The following is a 24216-nucleotide window of genomic DNA, read 5'->3' on the forward strand; positions in this document are numbered from 1 at the left end:
CACTCTGCCAATGCTCACCAGATGCCATCACAGGCAATGACCATGAACTCGTGGTCATCCGTGAGAGTCAGCACCTTGATGTCTGGAAGGGCTGAAATCATCTGTTCCTCAGGTGGCAGGTTCTTGTTTCTCTTGTAGAAGTGGTCTCCTGAAGTAAAGGAATGGTTGCTTGACCAGCAGCTGAAGGACTTCCCACAGACTAGTCTTTTCAGACAGGTCACACTTGCCACTGCCATTCATTCCCTTCTTTATCAGTTCCATCACCTAGTGGAACTATTTTCCAGTTTTTCTAGTTTCAGCCCTGTCATCAGGTTGCTGAACCTCAAATAAGTCTTTCACCTGTGTCTTCACAATCCAAAAGGTACTGAGAATAATGATACTTATCTTGGCTATTTCCCAGAGATATTTAAGGACAGAGGTAGCAAATATGGAAGTATTCTGAAAGGTACAAGGGCTATAAAGATTAAAGTTTACTACTAAGGGCCGGCGCCGCGGCTCACTAGGCTAATCCTCCGCCTTGCGGCGCCGGCACACCGGGTTCTAGTCCCGGTCGGGGCACCGATCCTGTCCCGGTTGCCCCTCTTCCAGGCCAGCTCTCTGCTGTGGCCAGGGAGTGCAGTGGAGGATGGCCCAAGTCCTTGGGCCCTGCACCCCATGGGAGACCAGGAGAAGCACCTGGCTCCTGCCATCGGATCAGCGCGGTGCGCCGGCCGCAGCGCGCTACCGCGGCAGCCATTGGAGGGTGAACCAACGGCAAAAGGAAGACCTTTCTCTCTGTCTCTCTCTCACTATCCACTCTGCCTGTCAAAAAATAAAAAAATTAAAAAAAAAGTTTACTACTAAGTAGTCTGGACAGAAGGCAAGACTCCCAGAAGTCTTTCCCATAGTTTCATGGCCCTTACCAATGGCTCTGGAGAGGTTGAGGCCCCCGTTGACTCGCCCATCCATAGTAACCTTTCCACCAGCATTCTTGATGCGTGCTAGCTCCACTTCATCCTCCGGTTTGTGGTCATACGACATGTCTAAAGCTTTGCCAGCCTCGGACACCACACAGCGAGAGTCTCCTGCATTGGCTACAATCAACTGCTTCCCTCGTATCAGAGCCACCACCGCTGTTGTACCACTGTCAGAGCCAGGCTTAAGAGGAAGAAAGGGAGCATCATGGGAGTCTGGACACATGAATTCCTCATTAGGTACACCCCTGACCTATGCTTTCTCCTCTCACTGGGATACCCAAGATAATTTTAACAAACAAGAGAAAGACAGATTCCATCTTTCCAAAGACACCAGCAAGCTCCCTCCCTTTTCTGAAATAATTCTACCCAAAAGATTTATCATGTAGTTCCCCTTGGAGAATAAATCTCTAATAACCACAAGTTTACTAAGATATCAAGGGGCTCCCCCTTCTCAAAATCAAAATCAGGATTTTTCCCTGCCTTTTGACCTCTTCAAATTCACCTCTCTTCCCCACACACATACCTCCTCTTTGCCTTCCATCCCAGGCACCATCATCTCTTCCTCCTCCTCTTCCTCCTCCTCTTCATCCTCTTCAGCCTCCTCAGTGTCATCCTCATCTTCCTCATTCCTTGCCTCCTCACTGCTGTAGCCATCCTCTTCCTCACTGCATTCCTGCCAGGAGGAGGATCCCAGGCTGCTGAGACTGGGATGACCCCTGTTCTCCCTCCACCCCCACCCTAACTTGTACTCAGAACACCAAGAGGTCCTGACTGAGCACAGGCCCTCAGAAACAATGAAAGCTACAACGACATGATCAGGAGATCTGGGGAAGAGGGGAGGGCTAGGATGAGTGTGACACTTATCCTGAACTGGGCTTGGTACTCATTAGCATGAAGCCCTAGGAAAGGCCAGGGCTGCCAGTCAAAAGTACTTTCCAGGCAATATGATCAGAAAACAAATTGTAGAGAGAAGGAAACACCCAAATATCCAAGGTAACACCTACTACCTTCTTGTTCTCTAAGACTGACAGGCCAGAACTAGATCTGTTTGTTACATCATTGACAAAAGACAAGAGGGCTAAATGGTACGTGTGATGGTAGAGATAATGAATTCAAGAAGGCAGAAGTTTGGAGTACAGTGGGGTCTTGGGGGATGAAGTCAAGACAGGAGAAGGAAGAGAGCTGAAAGCTACGGATGGTGACCAAACAGGCCCTCTCTGCAACTTCAGCATCTGCTTGCCCTCACAGGCCCTTACCTCACTGTCTTCCTCTTCCTCCTCCGCCTCATCTGACTCATCCTCACTGTCCTCAAAGAACTTGGACTTAGCAACTCGAGGCAGCTTGTCGGAGGCTGAAGAGCAGGAAGGCCCAGCCTCACCAGTAGGAGTGCCAGGCTCACCAACCTGGCCTGCCTCAGTCCCACGTTCCGAGTTGGAGGAAAGGCCTGTGTGGGCCTTGGATGTGGGGCCATTTTCCTGTGAAGGAGTTTCCCTAGATGGGTCCTCGGGTCCTGCCTCCCCATTGAGGCCCTGGGACCCTGGTTCCTCGCCTGTCCCAGCTCCAGATTTGCTGTGGGGAGGGCCCTTGTGACAGTTCTGCCCGTAGCGTGTCAGCAGCTCTTCAATAGTCATGGTAGCCTCTTCATGCAGCAGTGCAGCCTCCTCATTGTCCACTGCGGGGAAGAGGCTAAATCAGAGCCCCCATGCCAGACTCCTCATGGGATCAGTCCCTCTCACTACGTCAATGGCCCTTGCAGCCTGGGTTCCATCTTCCCACAACCTCCCACTCCTATGCTGCTTCTTCCTGAGTCTCAGAGGACCATCCCATAGCTTCCTTCTCCTCCACAGACCTCTTTTGGTCCTTGCCTCTTTTGTTCCTTCTTAATCAAAGGAACACTAGTTTCCAAATTTCCCCCCTCACCTCTCATTTGATACTGTTAAGCTGGAAACCCTGTTTTAGCTGAGGATCCAGAAAGCCCACAATGCTAGTAGTCTAAGCCTCAGGCCCAGGCTTAATGGCTGGCTACTGGGTCTAAGCACTACTCTGGTCTAGAAAAAAAGGTCACATAAATAACAACAGGAACCAGGAAGACCCCATCACAATGACAAGAGATAATGTCTATAAAAATGCTTACAATTACACCAAAGGATATATGCTAGCCACTCAACAAAAATTAATTGTCTCCTTCCTTTTTAACCATAGGTAGTACATATCACAGGGCTCTTTAATGTAAGAGCTCCCCAGGGACCTACAAAGCCATCCTCTCTTAGAATTGATAAATAAACAATATATATTAAAGAACACTTCTTAAAAATGCTGAATTTCTCTCAGACAAGGGATGCCAAACTCACCGTCATCTTCATCAGCTACTTTTTCTTTTTCATCCTCATCCTCAGTGGGTCGCCCTGCAATCTGTGCGAGCTCCTTAATGACTTCCTCAGTTGTCAGTTTGGCATCAATAGCCAAGAAAGCATCTTCTAAAGCCTGAATATAAACAGAACAGTGTAAGGCAAGTACAGGGGAAGACACAGTGGGTACCAAAAGAACTGCCTACACAGTAATCCTGGGCACAAAGACAGGATGCAAATTAAGAGTGTGATCTGTCACACTAGGAGACACTAACAGGAAAAACAGTTCAGAGACCTGGCAATAATGAATCAGGCAGGTCTAAAAAAGACCCAAGTGTAAATAAGCTCATTTTAGGCAAAGAATTATTTAAGAAATACAGTAAATAAGTTACAGTCAGGAACAGAAAGGAAGGAAGAGCCGCAGTTTGAAGCAAAGCAAAGCCTACACAGTGGAAACAGACCTTCTGTAGCTTGCCTTCCTTGTAGGCCTTCTGGTCTTTGATGATATCAGGAAGATATTTGGCACAGTACAAGGCAACTTCCTCTCCTAGAAGAAACCTTAGGTCACCCAGAGCAGTGCTTCCCACACACAGAAAGGGATGTATTTATAGCATCATACTGGAGTTAACTCTAAGGGTTGAGGAGTTTGTGAAGTTCTGACCAGGAAAGTGGATTTCACCATCACCCTTTCCAGAGGTCCATTAATATGTCCCTTGTCTTTTCTTACCTGTGCTTGCATACTTAGTTTTTCAGTGAAAATAAGATAAATGCTAATGTAGAAAGAAGCTTTGCAGATTAAAACAAGGCCCGGTAAGATTATTAACCCACAAAATAAAAAGGAATGGCAGGATTTAAAAAAAAAAAAAACCAGCACCAGGCAGGAAATAATACCCAAGGGCCAGAACCCTGGAAAGCAAAAGAACAAAGGACCTGTTCTTGCCCTGTATTAAGGTCCTGGAATGTTACCAGTGTGAGCTACCGAAGTTACCTCCATGACCATCGTAGACAGAAAACATGGCTGTCTCACTGTCCAGCTCAGGAATACAGTTGTGAGCATCCTAGGAAAAGAAGAACATAATCAGCAAGTCTCAAAAGTCTGAGTATTCCTTCTTGTGCACCTCAAGTCAGAAGAACCACTACTACCTTCACACCTTCATCTCACTAACCCTTAGATGGTCTCTATGGCCCAGAAATAAGACAAGGAAGGTGGGATGATAAAAGAAGAAGTATGGGGAGAAGGAAAGAGGAAACTGAAAGAGGGAAGGGAGGGGAAGGAAGGGGGCAGGAGGGGACAGGCAGGTCTGCCTCTGTAATCTAGCAGCCTCTCCCTGGGAGACCTCAGTCCAGATGGCACAACATCTGGCTGTGGAACTTAGACCTCCCTCTTTTGGATTTGTGGCAACTATGGGGAATATTAAAATAAATGAACTTTAAAGTCACCTGAGACCTATTCTTTGAATAATCAGTGAACCTCACAGAAGAAAATGTTGGGAAGATAGCAAAAAGAGACCCGAGGACCTTACCCACTTGAAGTTAATAGGAATCCTAAAACAGATTAAGTGAAAGCACCAGAAAACAAACAAAACACCACCAAAAACAAAAACAAACCAAAAAAAAACCCACCTAAAAATTCTTCCTCTCTTCTCTGAAAGCTTAACCACTGACGAAGTTAACCTTTAAGCTAGGTGTGGACATATCTACAAATAATATTTTCCTGACAAACAACCCTGTTAAACTATAGTACTTAGTACTAGTTAACTGGAATTTGCAACACCCTACACAGTCTTCTCACCTCCGAGACATAAGTAGAAAGAAAAGACACCATTCAATGCCCAAGGCACAGCCTACCTGGCCACACCAACATTTTGGCAGGAAGGCTGAGCCAGATCAAATTCTTCTAATAAAATTCTGCCACCCCAAACTGATGCTCCAGGCTAAGCCAAAGTTCAACCACAACTGCCAGACCTTGGAAAAAGTCAGCTGCAGCGTATCTGCTCCATCTTGGAAACAATCCAACCTTCCTTCAGGAACCACTGAGTACTCAGGGCATATGAGTACCAAAATAAAGACATACATACACTTGAGTGAGATCACATACAACAAGTAGGAAGTGCTTGGGAAAAAGAAAAAGGAAAACAATGGAGAACGGGGCTGGACTACAGAAAAGCAGAATGGAAATGGCCTAGGATACAGCACAGGTACAAGTACGCTAAACCTGTAAGAACCTGTACCTCAGTAGTCACTGTCATGCTGTGAGTGTTCAGTTGATTTCAACAAAAATAACTGTGTCACTTAATCTTGTTAATTTTATAGTCTGCTCACAACAGCCAGGACTGGGCCAGGCTAAAGCCAGGTTGTCTCCCATGTGGGTGGCAGAGAACCAACTACTTAAGCCTTCACCTACTGCATCCCAAGGTGCATATTAGCAAAAAAGCCAAAAGTGGAAGTGGAGCCAGGACTCCAACCCAGGCATTCCAATATGGGATGTGGATGTCCCAAGTGATTTCTTAACTGCTGCAACAAACACCCACACTCCCACTCCAAGATATTTTGTTAAAGAAAACAAAGTACAAAACAATGTATATAGTAAATGCCTTTTGTGTAAAGGGAGCACAGGAACAGATTTCTTTTTTCACAATGTATTACAAGGATACAACAGCTAACTATGGGAAGGCTTAGCTATTCCAAAAGTAAATTAAATGCTTCTTTAAAAACTCAAATGTATTACTAAGAAGCTGAGAGGTGGTCTCAACTAATTTTACCTTTTTTTTTTGGGAAGGATGGTAGCAACTGAGCCTGTCCTGGCCTGCACACTTCTCCAAATCATAGCTGTACTCGCTCTCCTGAACCCACACTCTAACCAAACCATCTTCCTGACTTCCTTATTGTTACTCACGTGAATATATGATTGCGAAGCATAAGACTCAGTCTCAGTGAACAGAAGAAACAATAGTTAACGTCACTAGTCATCAAAGAAATGAGCACTAAATTAGACAGCCTTTTGTACAAAATCAGAAGGATGAAACAAGATCATCAGGATCTAGGGTAAAAAGAGTAAAGGTACAGGGGCTGGCACTGTGGCACAGAAGGCTAAGCCTCTGCCTGCAGTGCTGGCATCCCATATGGGTGCTAGTTCGTGTCCCGGCTGCTCCTCTTCCAATCCAGCTCTCTGCTATGGCCTGGGAAAGCAGTGGAAGATGGCCCAAGTGCTTGGGCCCCTGCACCCACATGGGAGACCCAGAAGCAGCTTTTGGCTACGGACTGGTCCAGTTCTGGCTGTTGCAGCCATCTGGGGAGTGAACCAGCAGACAGACCTTTTTCTCTGTCTCTAACTCTACCTCTCAAATAAACAAATAAAATCTTAATAAGAAAGGTACTCATTCTTATACCTTGATTGACAGGAATATATATATTAGTACAGTCTTCCTAGAGGGCGATTTGATAATATCTATCAAAATTCCAAATGTGCATGCCCTTTGATCTAGTACTTTGACTTCAAAAAGTTTATTTTACACAAGGATACCAAGATATGTATAAGAATATTCATTATATTATTTAATAATAAAAACAATTATAACCATCTAATTTCTAGGAAGAGATTACAAACAGTATATCCCTTCAATATATGCAGCTGTTAGAAATGATGATTATGGGGCTGGCGCTGTGGCACAGTGGGTTAAGGCCCTGGGTGCTCCACTTCCGATCCAGCTCTCTGCTATGGCCTGGGAAAGCAGCAGAGGATGGTCCAAGTTCTTGGGCCCATGCACCCATGTGGGAGACCCAGAGGAAACTCCAGGCTCCTGGCTTCAGATTAGCTCAGCTTCAGCTCTGGCCATTAGGGGAGTGAACCAGCGGAGGGAAGACCTCTCTCCATAACTCTTTCAAAATGAATAAAACTTTTCATTTTGATACCCTGTTGGCTCAAAAAAATCAAGTGTTTTGACAAAATAAATTTACTGAACTTGGACAAAAAATAAAAAGAAATGGTGATTATGTGTTAATTTGGAAACCAGTTCACATTAAGCAATAAAAATACAGATCTGTATCAGTCTGGAAGATTACACACTAAACAGCAGTAGAGGGTAAAATTTGGGTAATAACTGTTTCTTACTTTTCAGCTTTTTTTGTTTTGTTTTATTTTGTTTTAAGATTTATTGGGGCTGCCGCTGTGGCGCAGCGGGTTAATGGCAGCAGCTTTATCTGTTATACCATAGTGCCGACCTCCCTATTTTTCATTTTTAAATTTTTTGGTACAAGTCACATTTGTTCCATTTTGAATAGTAAGGAAAACAAAACAAACTTATGAACCAACCTTGAGCTGCCTTCCCACCATATACAGCTGTCCTCAATATCCAGCCAGTATCTCTTGAGGGACTGATTCCAGGATACTCGGGATACCAAAATCTGCAGACGCTAAGTCCTTTATATAATAGTATTGTATTGACACAGAACCCAAGCACATTCTCCTCTATACTGTAACTCATCTTTAAATTACTTATGTCCAAAATAATATAAATGCTCTGAAAATCAATAGTTGTTATTCGGTTACTGTTTAGGAAATAATGAAGGGGCCAGCGCCGTGGCTCCTGGCTTTGGATCAGCATAGCTCCGGCCATGGCAGCCAGTTGGGGGGTGAACCAAAAGAAGGAAGACCTTTCTCTCTGTCTCTTACTGTCTTAAAAAAAAAAAAAAAAGAGTAACAAGTGCCTTTAAAAAAAATGAAAAGGGGAGAAAATCTGTACACGTTCAGTAAAAGACAATTTTTTATTTTCAATACACAGTTGGTTGAATCCACAGAAACAGAACCCACAGATACAGGGGGCTGACCATACTACATGCACTGAGCCAGCTACCTTATGGTATGTCCTGATTTTACCTTCTATAATAGGGAATAATGGTATCTACCTTACCCACATCATCATTGGATAGTTTTAAGGATGCTACCAAGGCCGGTGCCGCAGCTCACTTGGCTAATCCTCCGCCTGCAGCGCCAGCACCCCGGGAACTAGCAGTTCTAGTCCCGGTTGGGGTGCTGGATTCTGTCCCAGTTGCTCCTCTTCCAGTCTAGCTCTCTGCTGTGGCCCAGGAGGGCAGTGGGGGATGGCCCAAGTGCTTGGGCCCTGCACCCACATGGGAGACCAGGAGGAAGCACCTGGCTTCTGATCGGCGCAGTGCACTGGCTACAGCACACCGGCCTTAGCAGCCATTTGAGGGGTGAACCAATGGAAAGGAAGACTTTTCTGTCTCTCTCTCTCTCACTGTCTCTAACTCTGTCACACACACACACACACACACACACAAAGGATGCTACCAAATATGTAAAAGCCTTTTGTAAACCTGAATTTGCTATATAAATATTTTTCTTCTCTGATATTGATCATCTGGTTCACATTTTTCTTCTCAACCATTTAACTCAAAGAATGCTCATAGCAGACATTACCTTCTCTACTTCTTAGTAATGCTGTGAAAGTGTATTATCAGGGCTGGCTCCATAGCGTAGCACATAAAGCCACCACCTGCAGTGCTGGCATCCCATATGGGCACCAGTTCAAGACCCAGCTGCTCCACTTCCAATCAAGCTCTCTGCTATAGCCTGGGAAAGCAGTAGAAGATGGCCCAAGTCCTTGGGCCCCTGCACCTGCATGAGATCTGGAAGAAGCTCCTGGCTCCAGATCAGAGTAGCTCCGGCCGTTGCGACCCTCTGGGGAAAGAACCAGTATATGCAAGAACTCTCTAACTCTGCCCCTCAAATAAATAAATAAATAAATCTTTAAAAAAAAAAAAAAGTGTACTATCTCTTGAAACTGCTCCATCTTCTCAAAACACTTTGATTTCCCCCTTTACATCTGTTCATAACCTTTAGCCCTGACTTTCTTTCTCTGTCCCTTTCTATGCCAGAGCCAAGTATTTCAACACTGTCTCCTAGCAATCTAGAAATACTTACTCAGCCTTGTATAACCCCATTGACTGTTTAATGTTCTGAATCAGAATCACTAAGGATGGCTACTCATAAAATGTTATGATATTATGTTGAAACTGTGGTCATGGGACCAGCACTGTGGCGTAGCAGGTAAAGCTGCTGCTTGCAGTGCCAGCATCCCATATGGGCGCCAGTTCAAGTCCCGGCTGCTCCACTTCTAATCCAGCTTTCTGCTATGGCCTGGGAAGGCAGAAGATGGTCCAAGTCCTTGGGCCCCTGCACCCATGTGGGAGACCCAGAAGAAGCTCCTGGCTCCTGGTTTCGGATCAGAGCAGCTCCAGCCATTGTGGCCATCTGGGGAGTGAACCAGCAGATGGAAGACTTCTCTCTCAATGCCTCTGCCTTTCTGTAACTCTGCCTTTCAAATAAATAAATGAATCTTAAAAAAAAAAAAAAAGAGAGAGAGAAAGAAAAGAAAGAAGAAACTGTGGTCACTACTTACATTCAGCATCTCTCTCTCTCTCTCTCTCATTCTCTATTTAAAGTGTTTTTTTTGTTTTGTTTTGTTTTTTACAGGCAGAGTGGATAGTGAGAGAGAGAGACAGAGAGAAAGGTCTTCCTTTGCCGTTGGTTCACCCTCCAATGGCCACTGCGGCCAGCGCATCGCGCTGATCCGAAGCCAGGAGCCAGGTGCTTCTCCTGGTCTCCCATGCGAGTGCAGGGCCCAAGGACTTGGGCCATCCTCCACTGCCTTCCTGGGCCACAGCAGAGAGCTGGCCTGGAAGAGGGGCAACCAGGATAGAATCCGGCGCCCCGACCGGGACTAGAACCCGGTGTGCCGGTGCTGCAAGGTGGAGGATTAGCCTGTTAAGCCACAGCGCCGGCTTATTTAAAGTTTATATTAACTCCTAAATACACAGAACCAGTGGCAAATCTTCCCCATTCAATTCAAGTTCTCAATTCACTCTCAGCAAATAAACACACCTCTTAAGAACTATCTCATCTTCTCTATTCTAACTCAAAGTTTCCTTGGTAGTTTTAGCTTTATCTAGCCTGTCCCTTACTTCTGCTTCAATAGCAATGCTTCACTCTCTTCCTAGAATGACATTTCATCTTAAACTCCTGAACTCAAGTCCTTCAAGATCTTACTTCACAGAGAAGGCAATAACCTTAACAACACAGTCCAAATAACCATTTGGTAGGCTTCATTCTCCCCAAATACTTGTAGAATTAAATAGTATAAACTGTAATAATCTTTCTTGGATTCTGTGAAGAACTGTAGTTATGTACCTCCAATTACTTGTTTCTACAGGATGGTCTTTCATCACTCCGCAGCCCAGGTAAACTCAGCAGTCTTCAAAACATCAAAGGTTTCCCTACCGGTCTTATCTCTGTCAATGGAATCCTGACTCCCTCAGGTAACAGCTAACACCAGTCATCTTTAACTTCCTGCCTTCCACCATGCATCACTTAAGCCCTGCTGAGTTTTCCATGGTAGCTTTCATCATGTTGTTCTTGGATTACCTTGCTTCAAGGCACTCAGACATCATTCCTACCCATCTTTATAACAATCTCTTACCTCTCACTATTTCCCAATAGAAACTACTCCACTCTTGACACTGACATCCACCCACCAAGGCAGTAAGCATGCTCTCCTAGAATGTACTGTTTCTTTCCCCACTTTCCTCCTCTTTTCTCCTGCACACTTCCCTTCAGGTCCAGCTGAAGTCTCACCACCTCCAAGAGCCCTGTCCCAGGACCACCAGTGCTCTAACTCTTAGTATTTCCTGCGTCTGCCAATAATCTGGCACTTAGCAGATGCGGCCTTGTATTGTTATCATTGTATTACATTCACTGAGGTGAGGAATCTTAGCTCCAGAACTGGATCTGAACCAACATGAAAGCAAAGGCTGCATCAAATTTCTTTATAGCTCTGGGACCAAATACTATTTTTACAACACATCAAGTCCTCCACAACGGCTTACAATGAGGAGTTCCCAGGTGCCTCAAAACTACCTTTAGTAAGATACTGCCTGCACTGCCTACCCTACACCCAGAGATATAACACAATGACCACTCCAAGTGAAGGAGATGACTAAGAGCACACAGTCACCTCCGTCAAGGTTATGAGGCCTACCTACTAAGCCACATAACACATACAACTCTTCTAACCTCTCGGACAACTATGCATCTGCATTAAGAAAGGGTCGGTTGTTATTCCCGGTGTCAATCTCATAAGATGTTCCTGTATCCCAGGGCCAACCATTTAGATCTGCAATACACAACTTCATCTAAATCTTTACAAATCAAGATTAAAGACATGAACTTGCATGGAAGGAAATTACATTTTTGGGTTTAAAATTGCAATGTATGGATGGATGCTGATATGGTTGCATCCATACCGAGATACGCTCAGAAGATGGTGACAAATATGGACTTTGTGACAGTCCCATGGAGACATCGAGGTAAGAAATGGGTTTGGTGAATTCTCCCTATCCCATCTCCCTGAGTTCTGGGAACTTTTCTGAAATAACCCTCAACCCTGCGATTCTGAGCATTGTGGTGCCAGTCACTGCATGACTGAAGGCTGCCACAGAGCCCAAATTTCCTGCCAGTCAACTGGCTCTGCAGCGTGCAGTTTGGGGATCTTTGGCCATCTCTCCATGTCAGTCTCCTCTCAGAGCAGAAGTATGGTGCACTGGTCAATGACTGCTGCTTGAGATCATGCAAGTGCTAAACTGGAGCAGATGAGTGCCAGGGACTTCCTGAATGAAGCCATCAACCCTGAGAATGACCAATCCGCAACCCCACCCCCAGCCTCCTGGGCCTACAGTCCAAACCTTTGATGATGCACTTTTGTCAAAGGAGATGTCAGTGCTTCTCTCCTGCCAGACTTGGCAACCTAGGTGTCACGGACTACTACCTCATGGATGCTGCTTCCTTGCTGCTTGTCCTGGCCTTTAGCCTGCAGCCTGGAGACACTGTGCTTGACCTATGTGTGGCCCCAGGAGGAAAGACACTAGCATTACTTCAAACTGGCTATTGCCACAATCTTGCTGCCAATGATGCATCCACTTACCAGACTACAGAAGGTCCTTCAGAGCTGAGTCTGAAGATATCAGGGATGGAGTTTGAGTTATCTCATGGGATGGCAGGAAGTGGGGAGAACTGGAGGGGAACACCTATGACCAGGAGTGGGAGGTGCCAGCATTGTGTCAGTCAAACCACCACTTATAATGTTGGCAACTCTATCAGTGTCAGCTCGAGTCTTCCAATCCAGTTTGCTGCTCATGCTTCTAGGAAGGCAGCAAAAGATGGCTCAAGTACTTGGGCTCCTGCCACCAATCTGAATGGAGTTTCTGGCTCCTGGTTTCTGCCTGACCCAACTGTGGCTGTCGAAGCTGTCTAGGGAATGAACTACCAAATGGAAAATTCTCTCTCTCTTCAAGTAAGTAAACATTAAAAAAACAGGAGTGCAGGTATATCATACAAGATTTTCCATGTTTAAATTTTTTAAAGAGTTTATTTATTTATTAGAAAGGCAGAGTTACAGAGAGAGATCTTCCATCCACTGGTTCACTTCCCAAATGGTCACAATGGCCAGGGCTGAGCCAATCTGAAGCCAGGAGCTTCTTCCAGGTCTCCTGTGTGGTGCAGGGACCCAAGCACTTGGGCCATCTTCTATTGCTTTTCCGGGCCATAGTAGAGAGCTGGGTTGGAAAAGGAGCAGCAGGGACTAGAACCAGCACCCATATAGGATGCTGATGCCACACTTGGAGGCTGAGCCTACTGTGCCACAGTGAGACCCTGAGCATTTCTCATTTAACGATGTATCATGGAGTGCATATCTAGTTAATTTTGTTTGTTATTACACTGGGTTGTGGCATCAGCATCTCATATCAGAACACCAGTTTCTCCTACTTCTTTTTTTTTTTTTTTTTTTTTTTTTGACAGTTATAGACAGTGAGAGAGAGAGACAGAGAAAAGGGTCTTCTTTACGTTGGTTCACTCCCCAAATGGCCGCCATGGCTGGCACTGCGCCAATCCGAAGCAAGGAGCCAGGTGTTTCTTCCTGGTCTCCCATGCGGGTGCAGGAGCCCAAACACTTGAGCCATCCTCCACTAACCTCCCAGGCCACAGCAGAGAGCTGGACTGGAAGAGGAGCAACCAGGACTAGAACCCGGCGCCGCAGGCAGAGGATTAACCAAGTGAGCCACGGCGCCAGCCCTCACTCTACCTCTGATCCAGCTTCCTGCTAATGAACCTGGGAAAGCAGCAGAAGATGGCCCAAGTGTTTGAGCCCCTGGCACCCACATTGGATACTTGGATGGAGTTCCAGACTCCTGACTTCACCCTGACCCAGCCTTGATAATGGCAGCCATTTGGGAGAGTGAACCAACAGCTGGAAGATCTCTCTGTGTGTAAACTTTGCCTTTCAAATAACTAAATAAATCTTAAACAACAAAACAAAAAAAATAAACCTCACTCTCTGACCTTTACTTCCATTACCACATTTCCTTCTCCAAATCTGACTCCCTCTTTCCTTATTTAAAAAAAAAACAAAAAACCTGGGGCTGGTGCTGTGGCAGAGAGGTAAAGTCGTCACCTGCAGTGCCAGCATCCCATATGTGTGTTGGTTCAAGTCGCGGATGCTCTACTTCCGATCCAGCTCTTTGCTATACCTGGGAAAGTATAAGATGGCCCAAATCATTGGGATCTTCCACCTGTGAGGGAGATCTGGAAGAAGCTCTAGGCTCCTGGCTTCAAATCAGTTCAGTTCTGGCCACTGCAGCAATTTGGGGAATAAACCAGTAGATGGAAGACCTCTCTCACACTCTCTCTGCCTCTGCCTTTTAAATAAATAAATAAATAAATATTTTTTAAGAATCTAAAAAGTTGAAAAATAGTTTCAAAAAACCAAAAAAATCAGGAGCAGTCATTTAGTCTAATTACTGGGAACCCTACAACCTTCATCAGATGTCTGGATTCATTCAGTAAGCAGTTCGGGCTCTTGGACTTCACTTCCTGCTAATGCAGATCCTGGGAGGCAACAGTGAGGGGTCAAGTATTTGGTTTCCCACCACCTACCTGGGAGACTGGATTAGATTCCTGGCTCCTAGCTTTGACCTTGGATCAGCCCCAGCCAACTGCACACATTTAGGCAATGAAATGGCAAATTAGGGCTTTGTCTCTCAAATAAATAAAATAAAAATTTTTAATAAAGCAGAGGAGGAGGATGGCCCAAATCCTTGGACTCCTGTACTCACGTGGGAGACCCAGAAGAAGCCCTTGGCCCTTGGCTTTGGCCTGACCCAGCCCGGCCCAGCCCAGCCCTGATCACTGTGGCCATTTTGGGAGTGAACCAGCGCATGGAAGATCTTTCTCTGTAACTCTGCCTTTCAAATAAATAAAATCTTTTTTAAAAATTAATGAAACTAATAAGCAATTGGTATTATGGAAATGGAGAGGAATCTTTTCCTTCTTTTACCCACCTATGAGATTCTTTGTTCCTAGTTTGGGGAAGGGTAACAAATGTCTTGGGTATGCAAATAATAATAATAGAAAAATGGTTAATAATAAAAATTAATTTCCTTTCTGGAACATTAATTTTATAAATGATTATTATAATATCACCTTACTATGTTCTTACTTTTTTTTTTTTTTTTGACAGGCAGAGTAGACAGTGAGAGAGAGAGACAGAGAGAAAGGTCTTCCTTTTTGCCGTTGGTTCACCCTCCAATGGCCGCTGTGGCCGGCGCATCACACTGATCTGAAGCCAGGAGCCAGGTGCTTATCCTGGTCTCCCATGGGGTGCAGGGCCCAAGCACTTGGGCCATCCTCCACTGCACTCCCGGGCCACAGCAGAGAGCTGGCCTGGAAGAGGGGCAACCGGGACAGAATCCAGTGCCCTGACCAGGACTAGAACCCGGGGTGCCGGCACCGCAAGGCGGAGGATTAGCCTATTGAGCCGCAGCCCCGGCCCTTACATCATTTTTTAAAAAAGATTTTATTTTTTGGAGCCAGCAATGTGGCATAGCAGGTAGAGCCACTGCCTGCAGTGGCGGCATCCCATATGGGCACCGGTTCAAGACCCGGCTGCTCCACTTCTGATCCAGCTCTCTGCTATGGCCTGGGAAAGCAGTAGAAGATGGCCCAAGTCCTTGGGCCCCTGCACCCACATGGGAGACCCAGAAGAAGCTCCTGGCTCCAGACTGGTGCAGCTCTGGCTGTTGTGGCTAACTGGAGAGTGAACTAGAGGATGAAGACCTCTCTCTTTCTCTGCCTAACTCTTTCAAATAAATAAATAAATCTTAAAAAAAAAAAATCTTATTTATTTATTTGAAAGGTAGAGTAACAGAGAATCAGAGGCAGAGACAGAAAGAGAGAAAGGGTCTTCCATCTGCTGGTTTACTCCCCAGACGGCCGCAATGGAGCTGAGCCAACCCAAAACCAGCAGCTTCTTCCGGGTCTCCCACATGGGTGCAGGGGCCCCAGGACTTGGGTCACCTTCTACTGCTTTCCCAGGCCATAGTAGAGAGCTGGATCAGAAGCGGAGCAGCCTAGCCTCAAATCAGTGCCCATAGGGATGCCGGCACTGCAGGTGGCAGCTTTAACTGCTCTGACACAGCGGCGGCCCCTGTTCTTACATCTTTAGGAAAGATACTATGGTAGCTTTAAGCCTCTTTGCATGGCTCAAAAGCATTTGAATTATTTTCCCTGAATTTTACTACCTGGTCTAGTGCCCACAGAAGTGAAATCATTTCTGATCACTCATATGTCCAAGGATTTTCTTGCAATTGGACTGATAACTCATTTTCCAAAAGTTTGACATCATTTAGGAGATTCTTCTTGTACATGGAGGGTGTTCTGATTCCAATTAATCATTCATAAAAGGGGCCAGCACTGTGGTGCAGCAGCATACCTGGCCTTTAGTGCCGGCATCCCCTATGGGCACTGGTTTGAGACCAGGCTGCACCACTTCTGATCCAGCTCTCTGCTATGGCCTGGGAAAGCAGTAGAAGATGGCCCAAGTCCTCGGGCCCCTGCACCCACGTGGGAGACCTGGAAGATGCTCCTGGCTCCTGGCTTCGGATCAGCGCAGCTCCAGCCATTGCAGCCAACTGGGAAGTGAATCATCGGATGGAAGACCTCTCTCTCTCTATATATATATACCTCTCCTCTCTCTGTTTAACCCTGACTTTCAAATAAATAAATAAATCTTTAAAAAAAATCATTCATAAAAGTGCAAACAACCAATTCATACCCATTAGGATGATTATCATAAAAAAAAGTCAGACAATAACTATTAGAAGAACATGGAAAAATCAGAACCTTTATGTGCTATTGGTGGGATTGTAAAATGATATACTGTGGATAACAGTATAATAGCACCTCAAAAAAACCCAAATTAGAGGCTGGTATTTTTGTGTAGCAGGTTAAGCCACCACCTGTGATGCCAACACACCATATGGGTAGCAGTTTGAGACCCAGCTGCTCCATTTCTGATCTAGATCCCTGCTAATGGGCCTGGGAAAGCAATGGAAGCTTACCCAAGTCCTGGGGCCCCTACAACCACGTAGGAGACATAGAAGTAGCTCTGGGCTTGTGGCTTTGGCATAGCTCCAGCCACAGTAGTTATCTGGGGAGCAAACCAGCAGATGGAAGATCTTTCCTTTTTTCTTTCTTTTTTTTTTTTTTTTTAAAATAAAGGACAGAAGGCAGAAGGGCCTGCTGGATCCCTCCAGCCCTTTTTATTTTATTTTATTTTATTTTAATTTGAGAGGTAGAGTTACAGATAGTAAGAGGGAGAGACAGAGAGAAATATCTTCCTTCTATTGGTTCACTCCCCAAATGCCCACAACAGCTGGAGCTGCGCTGATCTGAAGCCAGGAGCCAGGAACTTCTTCCTGGTCTCCCACGCGGCTGCAGGGGCCCAAGTACTTGGGCCATCATCCACTGCTTTCCCAGGCCATCGCAGAGAGCTGGATTGGAAGAGGAGCAGCCAGGACTAGTACCAGCGCCCATATGGGATGCCAGCACTGCAGGCAGAGGATTAATGTACTGCATCACGGCACTGGCCCCAGAAGATCTTTCTTTGTGTCTCTGTCTCTCCCTCCCTCTCTGTAACTCTGCCTTTAAAATAAATAATAAATCTTAAAAGATAAAATAAAACCACCATACAAAGCAACAATTCTACTTCTGGGTATATAACCAAAGGAATTAAAAACAATATCTCCAAAAGATGTTTGTATACCTGTGTTCACAGCATCATTATTCACAACAACCCAAAAGTAAAAGCAACAAGTATCCATTGATGGATGAATGGATACCCAAATGAGGTATATTCATATAATGAACTATCATTCAGAAAATTCTGATAAATGGATGACCCCTGAGTACACTATGTTATATGAAATCAGCCACAAAAAGATAATTACTATGACTCCACTTACATGAGGCAATTGGAGTAGTCAAAATCACAGAGACAGAAAGCAGAATAGTGGGTGATAGGGTTCTGGGAAGAAAAGGAATTGGATTTTATCAATATGTCGTTTCAGTTTTATAACACAAGAAGAGTTCTAGAGATTGGTTGCATGGTGTGAATATATTTAACACTTCAGAACTGTATGCTCTAAAATGATTAATATGGTAAAATTTGTAGTATATGCATTTTAGCACAATAAAATACACATACAACTTTCCACAAAGAGAAGCCCAGGCTCAAGTGGCTTTGCTGGTGAATTTCATCAAATAGCTGAAGAAAAATTAATACAGTCATCCCTCTGTATCCCTGAGTTCTGTAGCCTCAGGTTCCACATCTGTGGATTTGACTCAACCAACCACAGATTGAAAAAAAAATTTTTAGGGGTTGGCACTGCAGTGTAGTGGGTTGAGCCTCCATCTGTGGCGCCAGCATCCCATATGTGCGACAATTCGAGTACTGGCTGCTCCTCTTCTTATCTGGCTCTCTGTTATGGCCTGGGAAAGCAGTCGAAGATGGCCCAAGTGCTTGGGCCCCTGCACCAACGTGGGAGACCCACAGGAAGTTCCTGTATTCAGATCAGCCCAGCTTTGGCCGCTGGGGCCATTTAGGGAGTGAACCAGTGGATGGAAAACCTTTCTCTCTGTGTCTCCCTCTATCTGTTTGTGATGCTACCTCTAAATAAATGTCATTTAAAAAAAAAGAAGAGAAAAAGAATTTTTAGTTGCTTCTATACTGATCATGCAGACTTTTTTGTTATTATTTACTATCTAGGGCAGTATTAATATTGTATTTGGTATTACAAGCAATGAAGAGGTTAGTTAACATATACAGGAGGATATATATGTTATATATAAATACTATGCCATTTTTATGTAAGGGACTTGAGCATCTGCAGATTTTTCTATCTGCAGGGAGTTCTGGACTCAATCCCCATAAATACCAAGGGACAACTGAATCAATTCTTCACAAACTCTTCCAAAACAGAAAGGAAGCAATACTTTCCACCTCATTCTATGAGGCCAGTATCACCAATACCAAAATCAGACAAACATCTCACAAGAAAACTATAAATACCGCTTATGGATACAGACACAAAAACCCTCAACAAAACAGTGGCAAAACAAATCCAGCAAAACATAAAAAGGATTATGCACAATGATCAAATGATCTAGGAATAAAAAGAAACTTCCTCAACCTGATAGAATGCATCGACAAAAAACCCACAGTTAACATCTAACTCAATGGTGAAAGACTGGAAGTCTTCCCTGTAAGATTAAGAACAAGATGAGGACATCTGCTTTCATCACTGTGGCTCAACATTGTACTGGAGATTCTAGCCAAGGCAGTTAGGAAAGAAAAAGAAATAAATGTCATTTAGATTTGGAGGGAGTAAGTAACAGGAGTAGTATCTCTATTTGTAGATAACAATCTTAAATAGAGAAATCCCAAGAAATCAACTAAAATCCATACTGGAACTAAGTAACAAGTTCAGCATGGCTGCAGGGCACAAGACCAATACACAAAACTCAACAATAACTATTCAAGAATGATTTTAAGAAAACAAACCCATTTATAATAGCATCAAAAAGAAAACGGGCCAGCGCTGTGGTGTAGTGGGTAAAGCTACCACCAGCAGCACCGGCATCCCACATGGGCACTGGTTAAAGTACCGGCTCCTCCACTTCCAATACAGCTCACGGATGATGTGCCTAGGAAAGCAGTGGAGGATGACCCAAGTGCTTGGGCCCCAGCACCCAGAGGGAGACCCAGAAGAAGCTCCTGGCTCCTGGCTTCAGATCAGTCCTGTTGTAGCAATTTGGGGAGTGAACCAGCAGGTGGAAAATCTCTCAGTCTCTCTCTCTCTGTAACTCTGCCTTTCAAATAAACAAATCTTTAAAAAAAAAAAAATAAAAAGAACAAAACGGGGCTGGCGCTGTGGCATAATGGGCTAAGCTTCCGCCTGCGCCTCTGGAATCCCATATGGGCGCTGGGTTCATATCCTGGCTCTGCTCCTCTGCCAAGCCTGAGAAAGCAGTACAAGATGGCTCAAGTACTTGGGCCTCTGTGCCCACTGGGAGACCTAGAAGACACTCCTGGCTTTGGAATGGCTCAACTCCGGCCATTACAGCCATCTGGGAAGTGAACCAGTGGGTGGAAGACCGTTCTCTCTCTATCTCCCTCTCTCTGTCTGTAATTCTACCTCTCAAATAAATAAATAAATCTTTCTTTTAAAAAAGTTAAAAAACTTTGAGCCTTATTTCCAATTTAAAAAAAAAAATAATTAGGAACGTATTTACTAAAAGAAACAAAACATGAACTTTGAAAACTTCAAAACATTGCTGAAAGCAATTAAAGACCCAAATAAAATGGAAAAGAAGTCCATGTTCATCAACCAGAAGACTTAATACTGTGAAGATGCCAATACTCCCCAATAAATGTACAATCTCTATCAAAATCCCAGATGGCCTAGGACCAGTGCCGTGGTACAGGTTAAGCTGCTGCTTCAGACACTGGCATCCCTGATCAGAGTGCTAATTCAAGTCCTAGCTGTTCCACTTCCAATCCAGCGCCCCGCAAAAGTGCCTGGGAAAGCACTGGATAATGGCTCGAGTCCCTGCCACCTACATGGGAAACCCAGATGGAGTTCCTGGCTCTTGGCTTTGACATGGCCCATCCTTGACTGTTGTGGCCATTTGGGGAATGAAATATCAGATGAGAGATCTCTTTCTGCAGAAATTGACAACTTAATCCTAAAATTCATATGGAAATATAAAGGTCTCAGAAAAGCAGAAATATAAAATATAACAAATTTGGAAGAATTATACTTCTCAACTTTAACACTTACTACCAAGATAGTGTGATAATCACATAAAAACATCTAGATCAAAGAAATGGAACTGACAGTAAAAATAAACCTTCAAACTTATGGTCAATTGATCTTCAACAATAATGTCATGATAATTCAAGGGGAAAAGAATAGTCTTTTTTTTTAAAGATTTACTTATTTTTAATTTGAAAGAGTTATACAGAGAGGAGAGTCAGAGAGAGAGAGAGAGGGAGAGGTGTCTTCCATCCAATGGTTCACTCCCCAACTGGCCACAACAGCCGGGGCTGGGCCCATCCGAAGCTAGGAACCAGGAGCTTCCTCCAGGTCTCCCACATGGGTGCAGGGGCCCAAGGACTTGGGCCATCCTCTTACTGCTTTCCCAGACCATAGCAGAGAGCTGGATCAAAAGAGGAGCAGCCGGGACTAGAACTGGCACCCATAGGGGATGCCGGTGCTGCAGGCCAGGATATTAAACCCACTGTGCCACAGCGCTGGGCCTAGAATTCTTTTTTTTTTTTTTTTTTTTTTTTTTTTTTTTTTTACAGGCAGAGTTAGACAGTGAGAGAGACAAGGAGAAAGGTCTTCTTTCCGTTGGTTCACCCCCCCAAAATGGCCACTACGGCCGGCCGGCGTGCTGCACTAATCCGAAGCCAGGAGGCAAGCACTTCCTCCTGGTCTCCCATGCAGGTGCAGGGCCCAAGCACTTGGGCCATCCTCCACTGCCTTCCCAGGCCACAGCAGAGAGCTGGACTGGAAGAGGAGCAACCGGGACAGAATCCAGCGCCCCGACCTGGACTAGAACCCGGAGGGCTGACGCCGTAGGCGGAGGATTAGCCTAGTGAGCCGCGGCACCGGCCCATAGAATAGTCTTTTTAACAATTGGTTCTGGGAGAACTAGAGATCTACATGCAAAGAATGAAACTGGATCACTTCCTTAACACCACACACAAAAATTAACTCAAATTAGTTCTTAAATTCAAGAGCTAAAACTACAACACTCTTAGACGAAAACCTAGAGTAAACTGTTATGACTTTGGGCTAGGCAGAGCTTTTTTTTTTTTTTTTTTTTTCTTGACAGGCAGAGTGGACAGTGAAAGAGAGAGAAAGAGAGAGAGAGAGAGAAAGAAAGGTCTTCCTTTGCCATTGGTTCACCCTCCAATGGCCGCCGCGGCCGGCGCACCGCGCTGATCCGAAGCCAGGAACCAGGTGCTTCTCCTGGTCTCCCATGGGGTGCAGGGCCCAAGCACTTGGACCATCTTCCACTGCACTCCCGTGCCACAGCAGAGAGCTGGCCTGGAAGAGGGGCAACCAGGACAGAATCTGGCGCCCTGACCAGGACTAGAACCCAGTGTGCCAGCGCCACAAGGCGGAGGATTAGCCTATTGAGCCGCAGCGCCGGCCCAAGGCAGAGCTTTTTAAAAGCTGTAACTCTGAAAACAAAAGATACAAGAAAAAAATAGAAAAATTGGACTTCCATCAAAATCAAAAAAATTTTTGCTCCAAAGAGACTGTCAAGAAAATGAAAGGGTAGCCTACAAATAAGAAAATATTTACAAACCATATGATAAAGTATTTGTATTCAGAATATAAAGAACCTTTACAATTCAATAAAATGACAAAGAAACAATCCAATTAAAAAGGGACAAGAAGGGTGGGCATTTGGCCTAGCAGTTAAGACATCTGTCAGGATGCTTGCATCCCACATCAAGTGCCTAGGTTCAGAGTCCTGACTCTGCTCCCAGTTGCAGCTTTCTGCTAATGTAGACTCTGGAAAGCAGAAGGCAATGGCTCAAGTAGTTGGGTCCTTGCCACCCATCTGGGAGCCCAGGTATGTGGGGAGTGAATCAGCAGGTGAACATTCTCTTCCTCTTTCTCCCTTTTTCCCTCCAAATAAATAATTTTTTTTAAAAGAAATGGACAAAGCATCTAAATGCTCCAAAGAAGATACACAAAACGTCAATAAGCACACAAAAAGATGCTCAACCATCATTATCTATGAGGAAAACACAAATGAAGTCCACAATGAGATCATTTCACTCCAATAGAATGGCTATTATAAAAAGCCAGGTAAGTGTAGGGAAAACATGAGAAATTAAAGCTGGTGGATATGGAAAATGGTTTGGCCACTTTGGAAAAGAGTTTAGTAGTTCCTCAAAATGTTAAACAAGTAGTTACCACATGACCCAGTCTGAGAGAGGGAAAAAATGAACTTTTTCCCTACTCTACTACCACAACACAAAATACTTCTGTGCCCTCCAATGTGTGAGTTTTCTCCACACAACAAGCAAGTTTCCTTCAGCAGCAGACACCAGCTGGACGCCCATTAACACAATTTGATTCTGACACTACCCACCTGGAGACAGTTTCTGGTCCCACAGACTGAGGGCCCAGTCCCTCAAGACAGCCTCTCCCTTCTGGTGCCAATCACAAGCCCCAGGTTGTTTCACCTGTGCTTTGGACCAATCAGCTATAAATCAGGGTTCCCACTCTCCCTTCCTCAAGTTCAATTACCTCCCTAGAGTGGTTCACAGAATTCAGAGAAACACTTAACGTTACCAGTTTATTGCAAAGGCTATTAGGAAAAACACAGATGAAAAGATCCATAGAGTAAGGGATGTGGCAAGGGAAGGGGAGCGTCCATGCCTCTGGGTGCCACCCTCCAGGAACCTCTGCAAGTTCAACTATCAGGAAGCTCCCTGAACTATCCTTTCTGGGTTTTATGGAAGCCTCATTACATAGTCATAATGGATTAAATCACTGGCCATGTGTGATAAATCCAACCTTTAGCCCCTCTTCCCTGCCTGTAGGTTTGAGGGTGTACTCAAAGTCCCAACCTTCCTATCATGCCTTGATCATTGCTGTGACCAGCCCTCCTGAAGGTGCACAGGAGCTGTCAGCTACCAGTCAATTCATTAAATTATAAAAAAAATACATTAGGGGGACCGATGCTGTGGCACTGTGGGTAAAGCCGCACTACCTGCAGTGCCGGAATCCCATATGGGCGCTGGTTTGAGTCCCAGCTGCTCCACTTCTGATCCAGCTCTCTGCTATGGCCTGGGAAGGCAGTAGAAGATGGCCCAAATCCTTGGGCCCCTGCAACCACAGGGGAGACCCAGAAGAAGCTCCTGGCTCCTGGCTTTCAATCGGCGCAGCTCTGGCTTTTGTAGCCATCTGGGGAATGAACCAGCGGATGGAAGATCTCTCTCTGCCTCTGCCTCTAACTATGCCTTTCAAATAAATAAATATTGACACACACATACACACGTATTAGGGGGCTGCCCGATGGGTTAACAGCCAGGGCCAGTTTGTGCTAGCTTGGAGTGATCCAGCTCCCAGCTAACACACCCGGGAAAGCAGCAGAATATGGCCTGAGTACCTGGACTCCTGCCACCCACGCTGGAGACTGGGATGGCATTCTGGGCTCAGGTCTGAGCTTGGCCCAGCCCTGGCCATTGCAGTCATTTGGGGAGTCAATCAGCAGATGAAAGTTCTCTGTCTCTTGTTGCTCTGCCTTTCAAGTAAGTAAATAAATAAATCTTTTTATAAAATCAAAAAGACACATCACTTTGGGGACTCCAAGAATTTTAAAAGTTGTATGCCAATAGACAAAAATCAACTCTATTTTACAATATCATTCCCAGGAAAACCACTCTTATGTATATAGTTCAGAGAAATGAGGG

The 24216-nt window shown here is 44.9% G+C and overlaps 1 protein-coding gene and 1 pseudogene across 2 annotated transcripts in view; one reads left to right on the forward strand and one right to left on the reverse strand.

Moving 5' to 3' along the window:
• Nucleotides 1-24216, reverse strand: part of PPM1G (protein phosphatase, Mg2+/Mn2+ dependent 1G) — a 31441-nt gene that overhangs the window by 1200 nt on the left and 6025 nt on the right. Inside the window, exons 2-8 of one of the 2 annotated variants that reach the window (XM_062209159.1) lie at nucleotides 4293-4362; nucleotides 3766-3851; nucleotides 3308-3440; nucleotides 2360-2628; nucleotides 1480-1629; nucleotides 903-1137; nucleotides 19-148 (exon numbers count right to left, since the gene is read on the reverse strand). In XM_062209159.1, coding sequence (XP_062065143.1) covers nucleotides 19-148; nucleotides 903-1137; nucleotides 1480-1629; nucleotides 2360-2628; nucleotides 3308-3440; nucleotides 3766-3851; nucleotides 4293-4362 — 1073 coding nt within the window. Of the gene's footprint in view, nucleotides 1-18; nucleotides 149-902; nucleotides 1138-1479; nucleotides 1630-2212; nucleotides 2629-3307; nucleotides 3441-3765; nucleotides 3852-4292; nucleotides 4363-24216 lie in introns of both variants that reach the window. The other variant, XM_062209158.1, reaches the window with a different exon arrangement.
• Nucleotides 11697-12461, forward strand: LOC133772939 (5-methylcytosine rRNA methyltransferase NSUN4-like; annotated as a pseudogene).

Source organism: Lepus europaeus, chromosome 13 (assembly GCF_033115175.1).
Source record: "Lepus europaeus isolate LE1 chromosome 13, mLepTim1.pri, whole genome shotgun sequence".
NCBI lineage: Eukaryota > Metazoa > Chordata > Mammalia > Lagomorpha > Leporidae > Lepus > Lepus europaeus.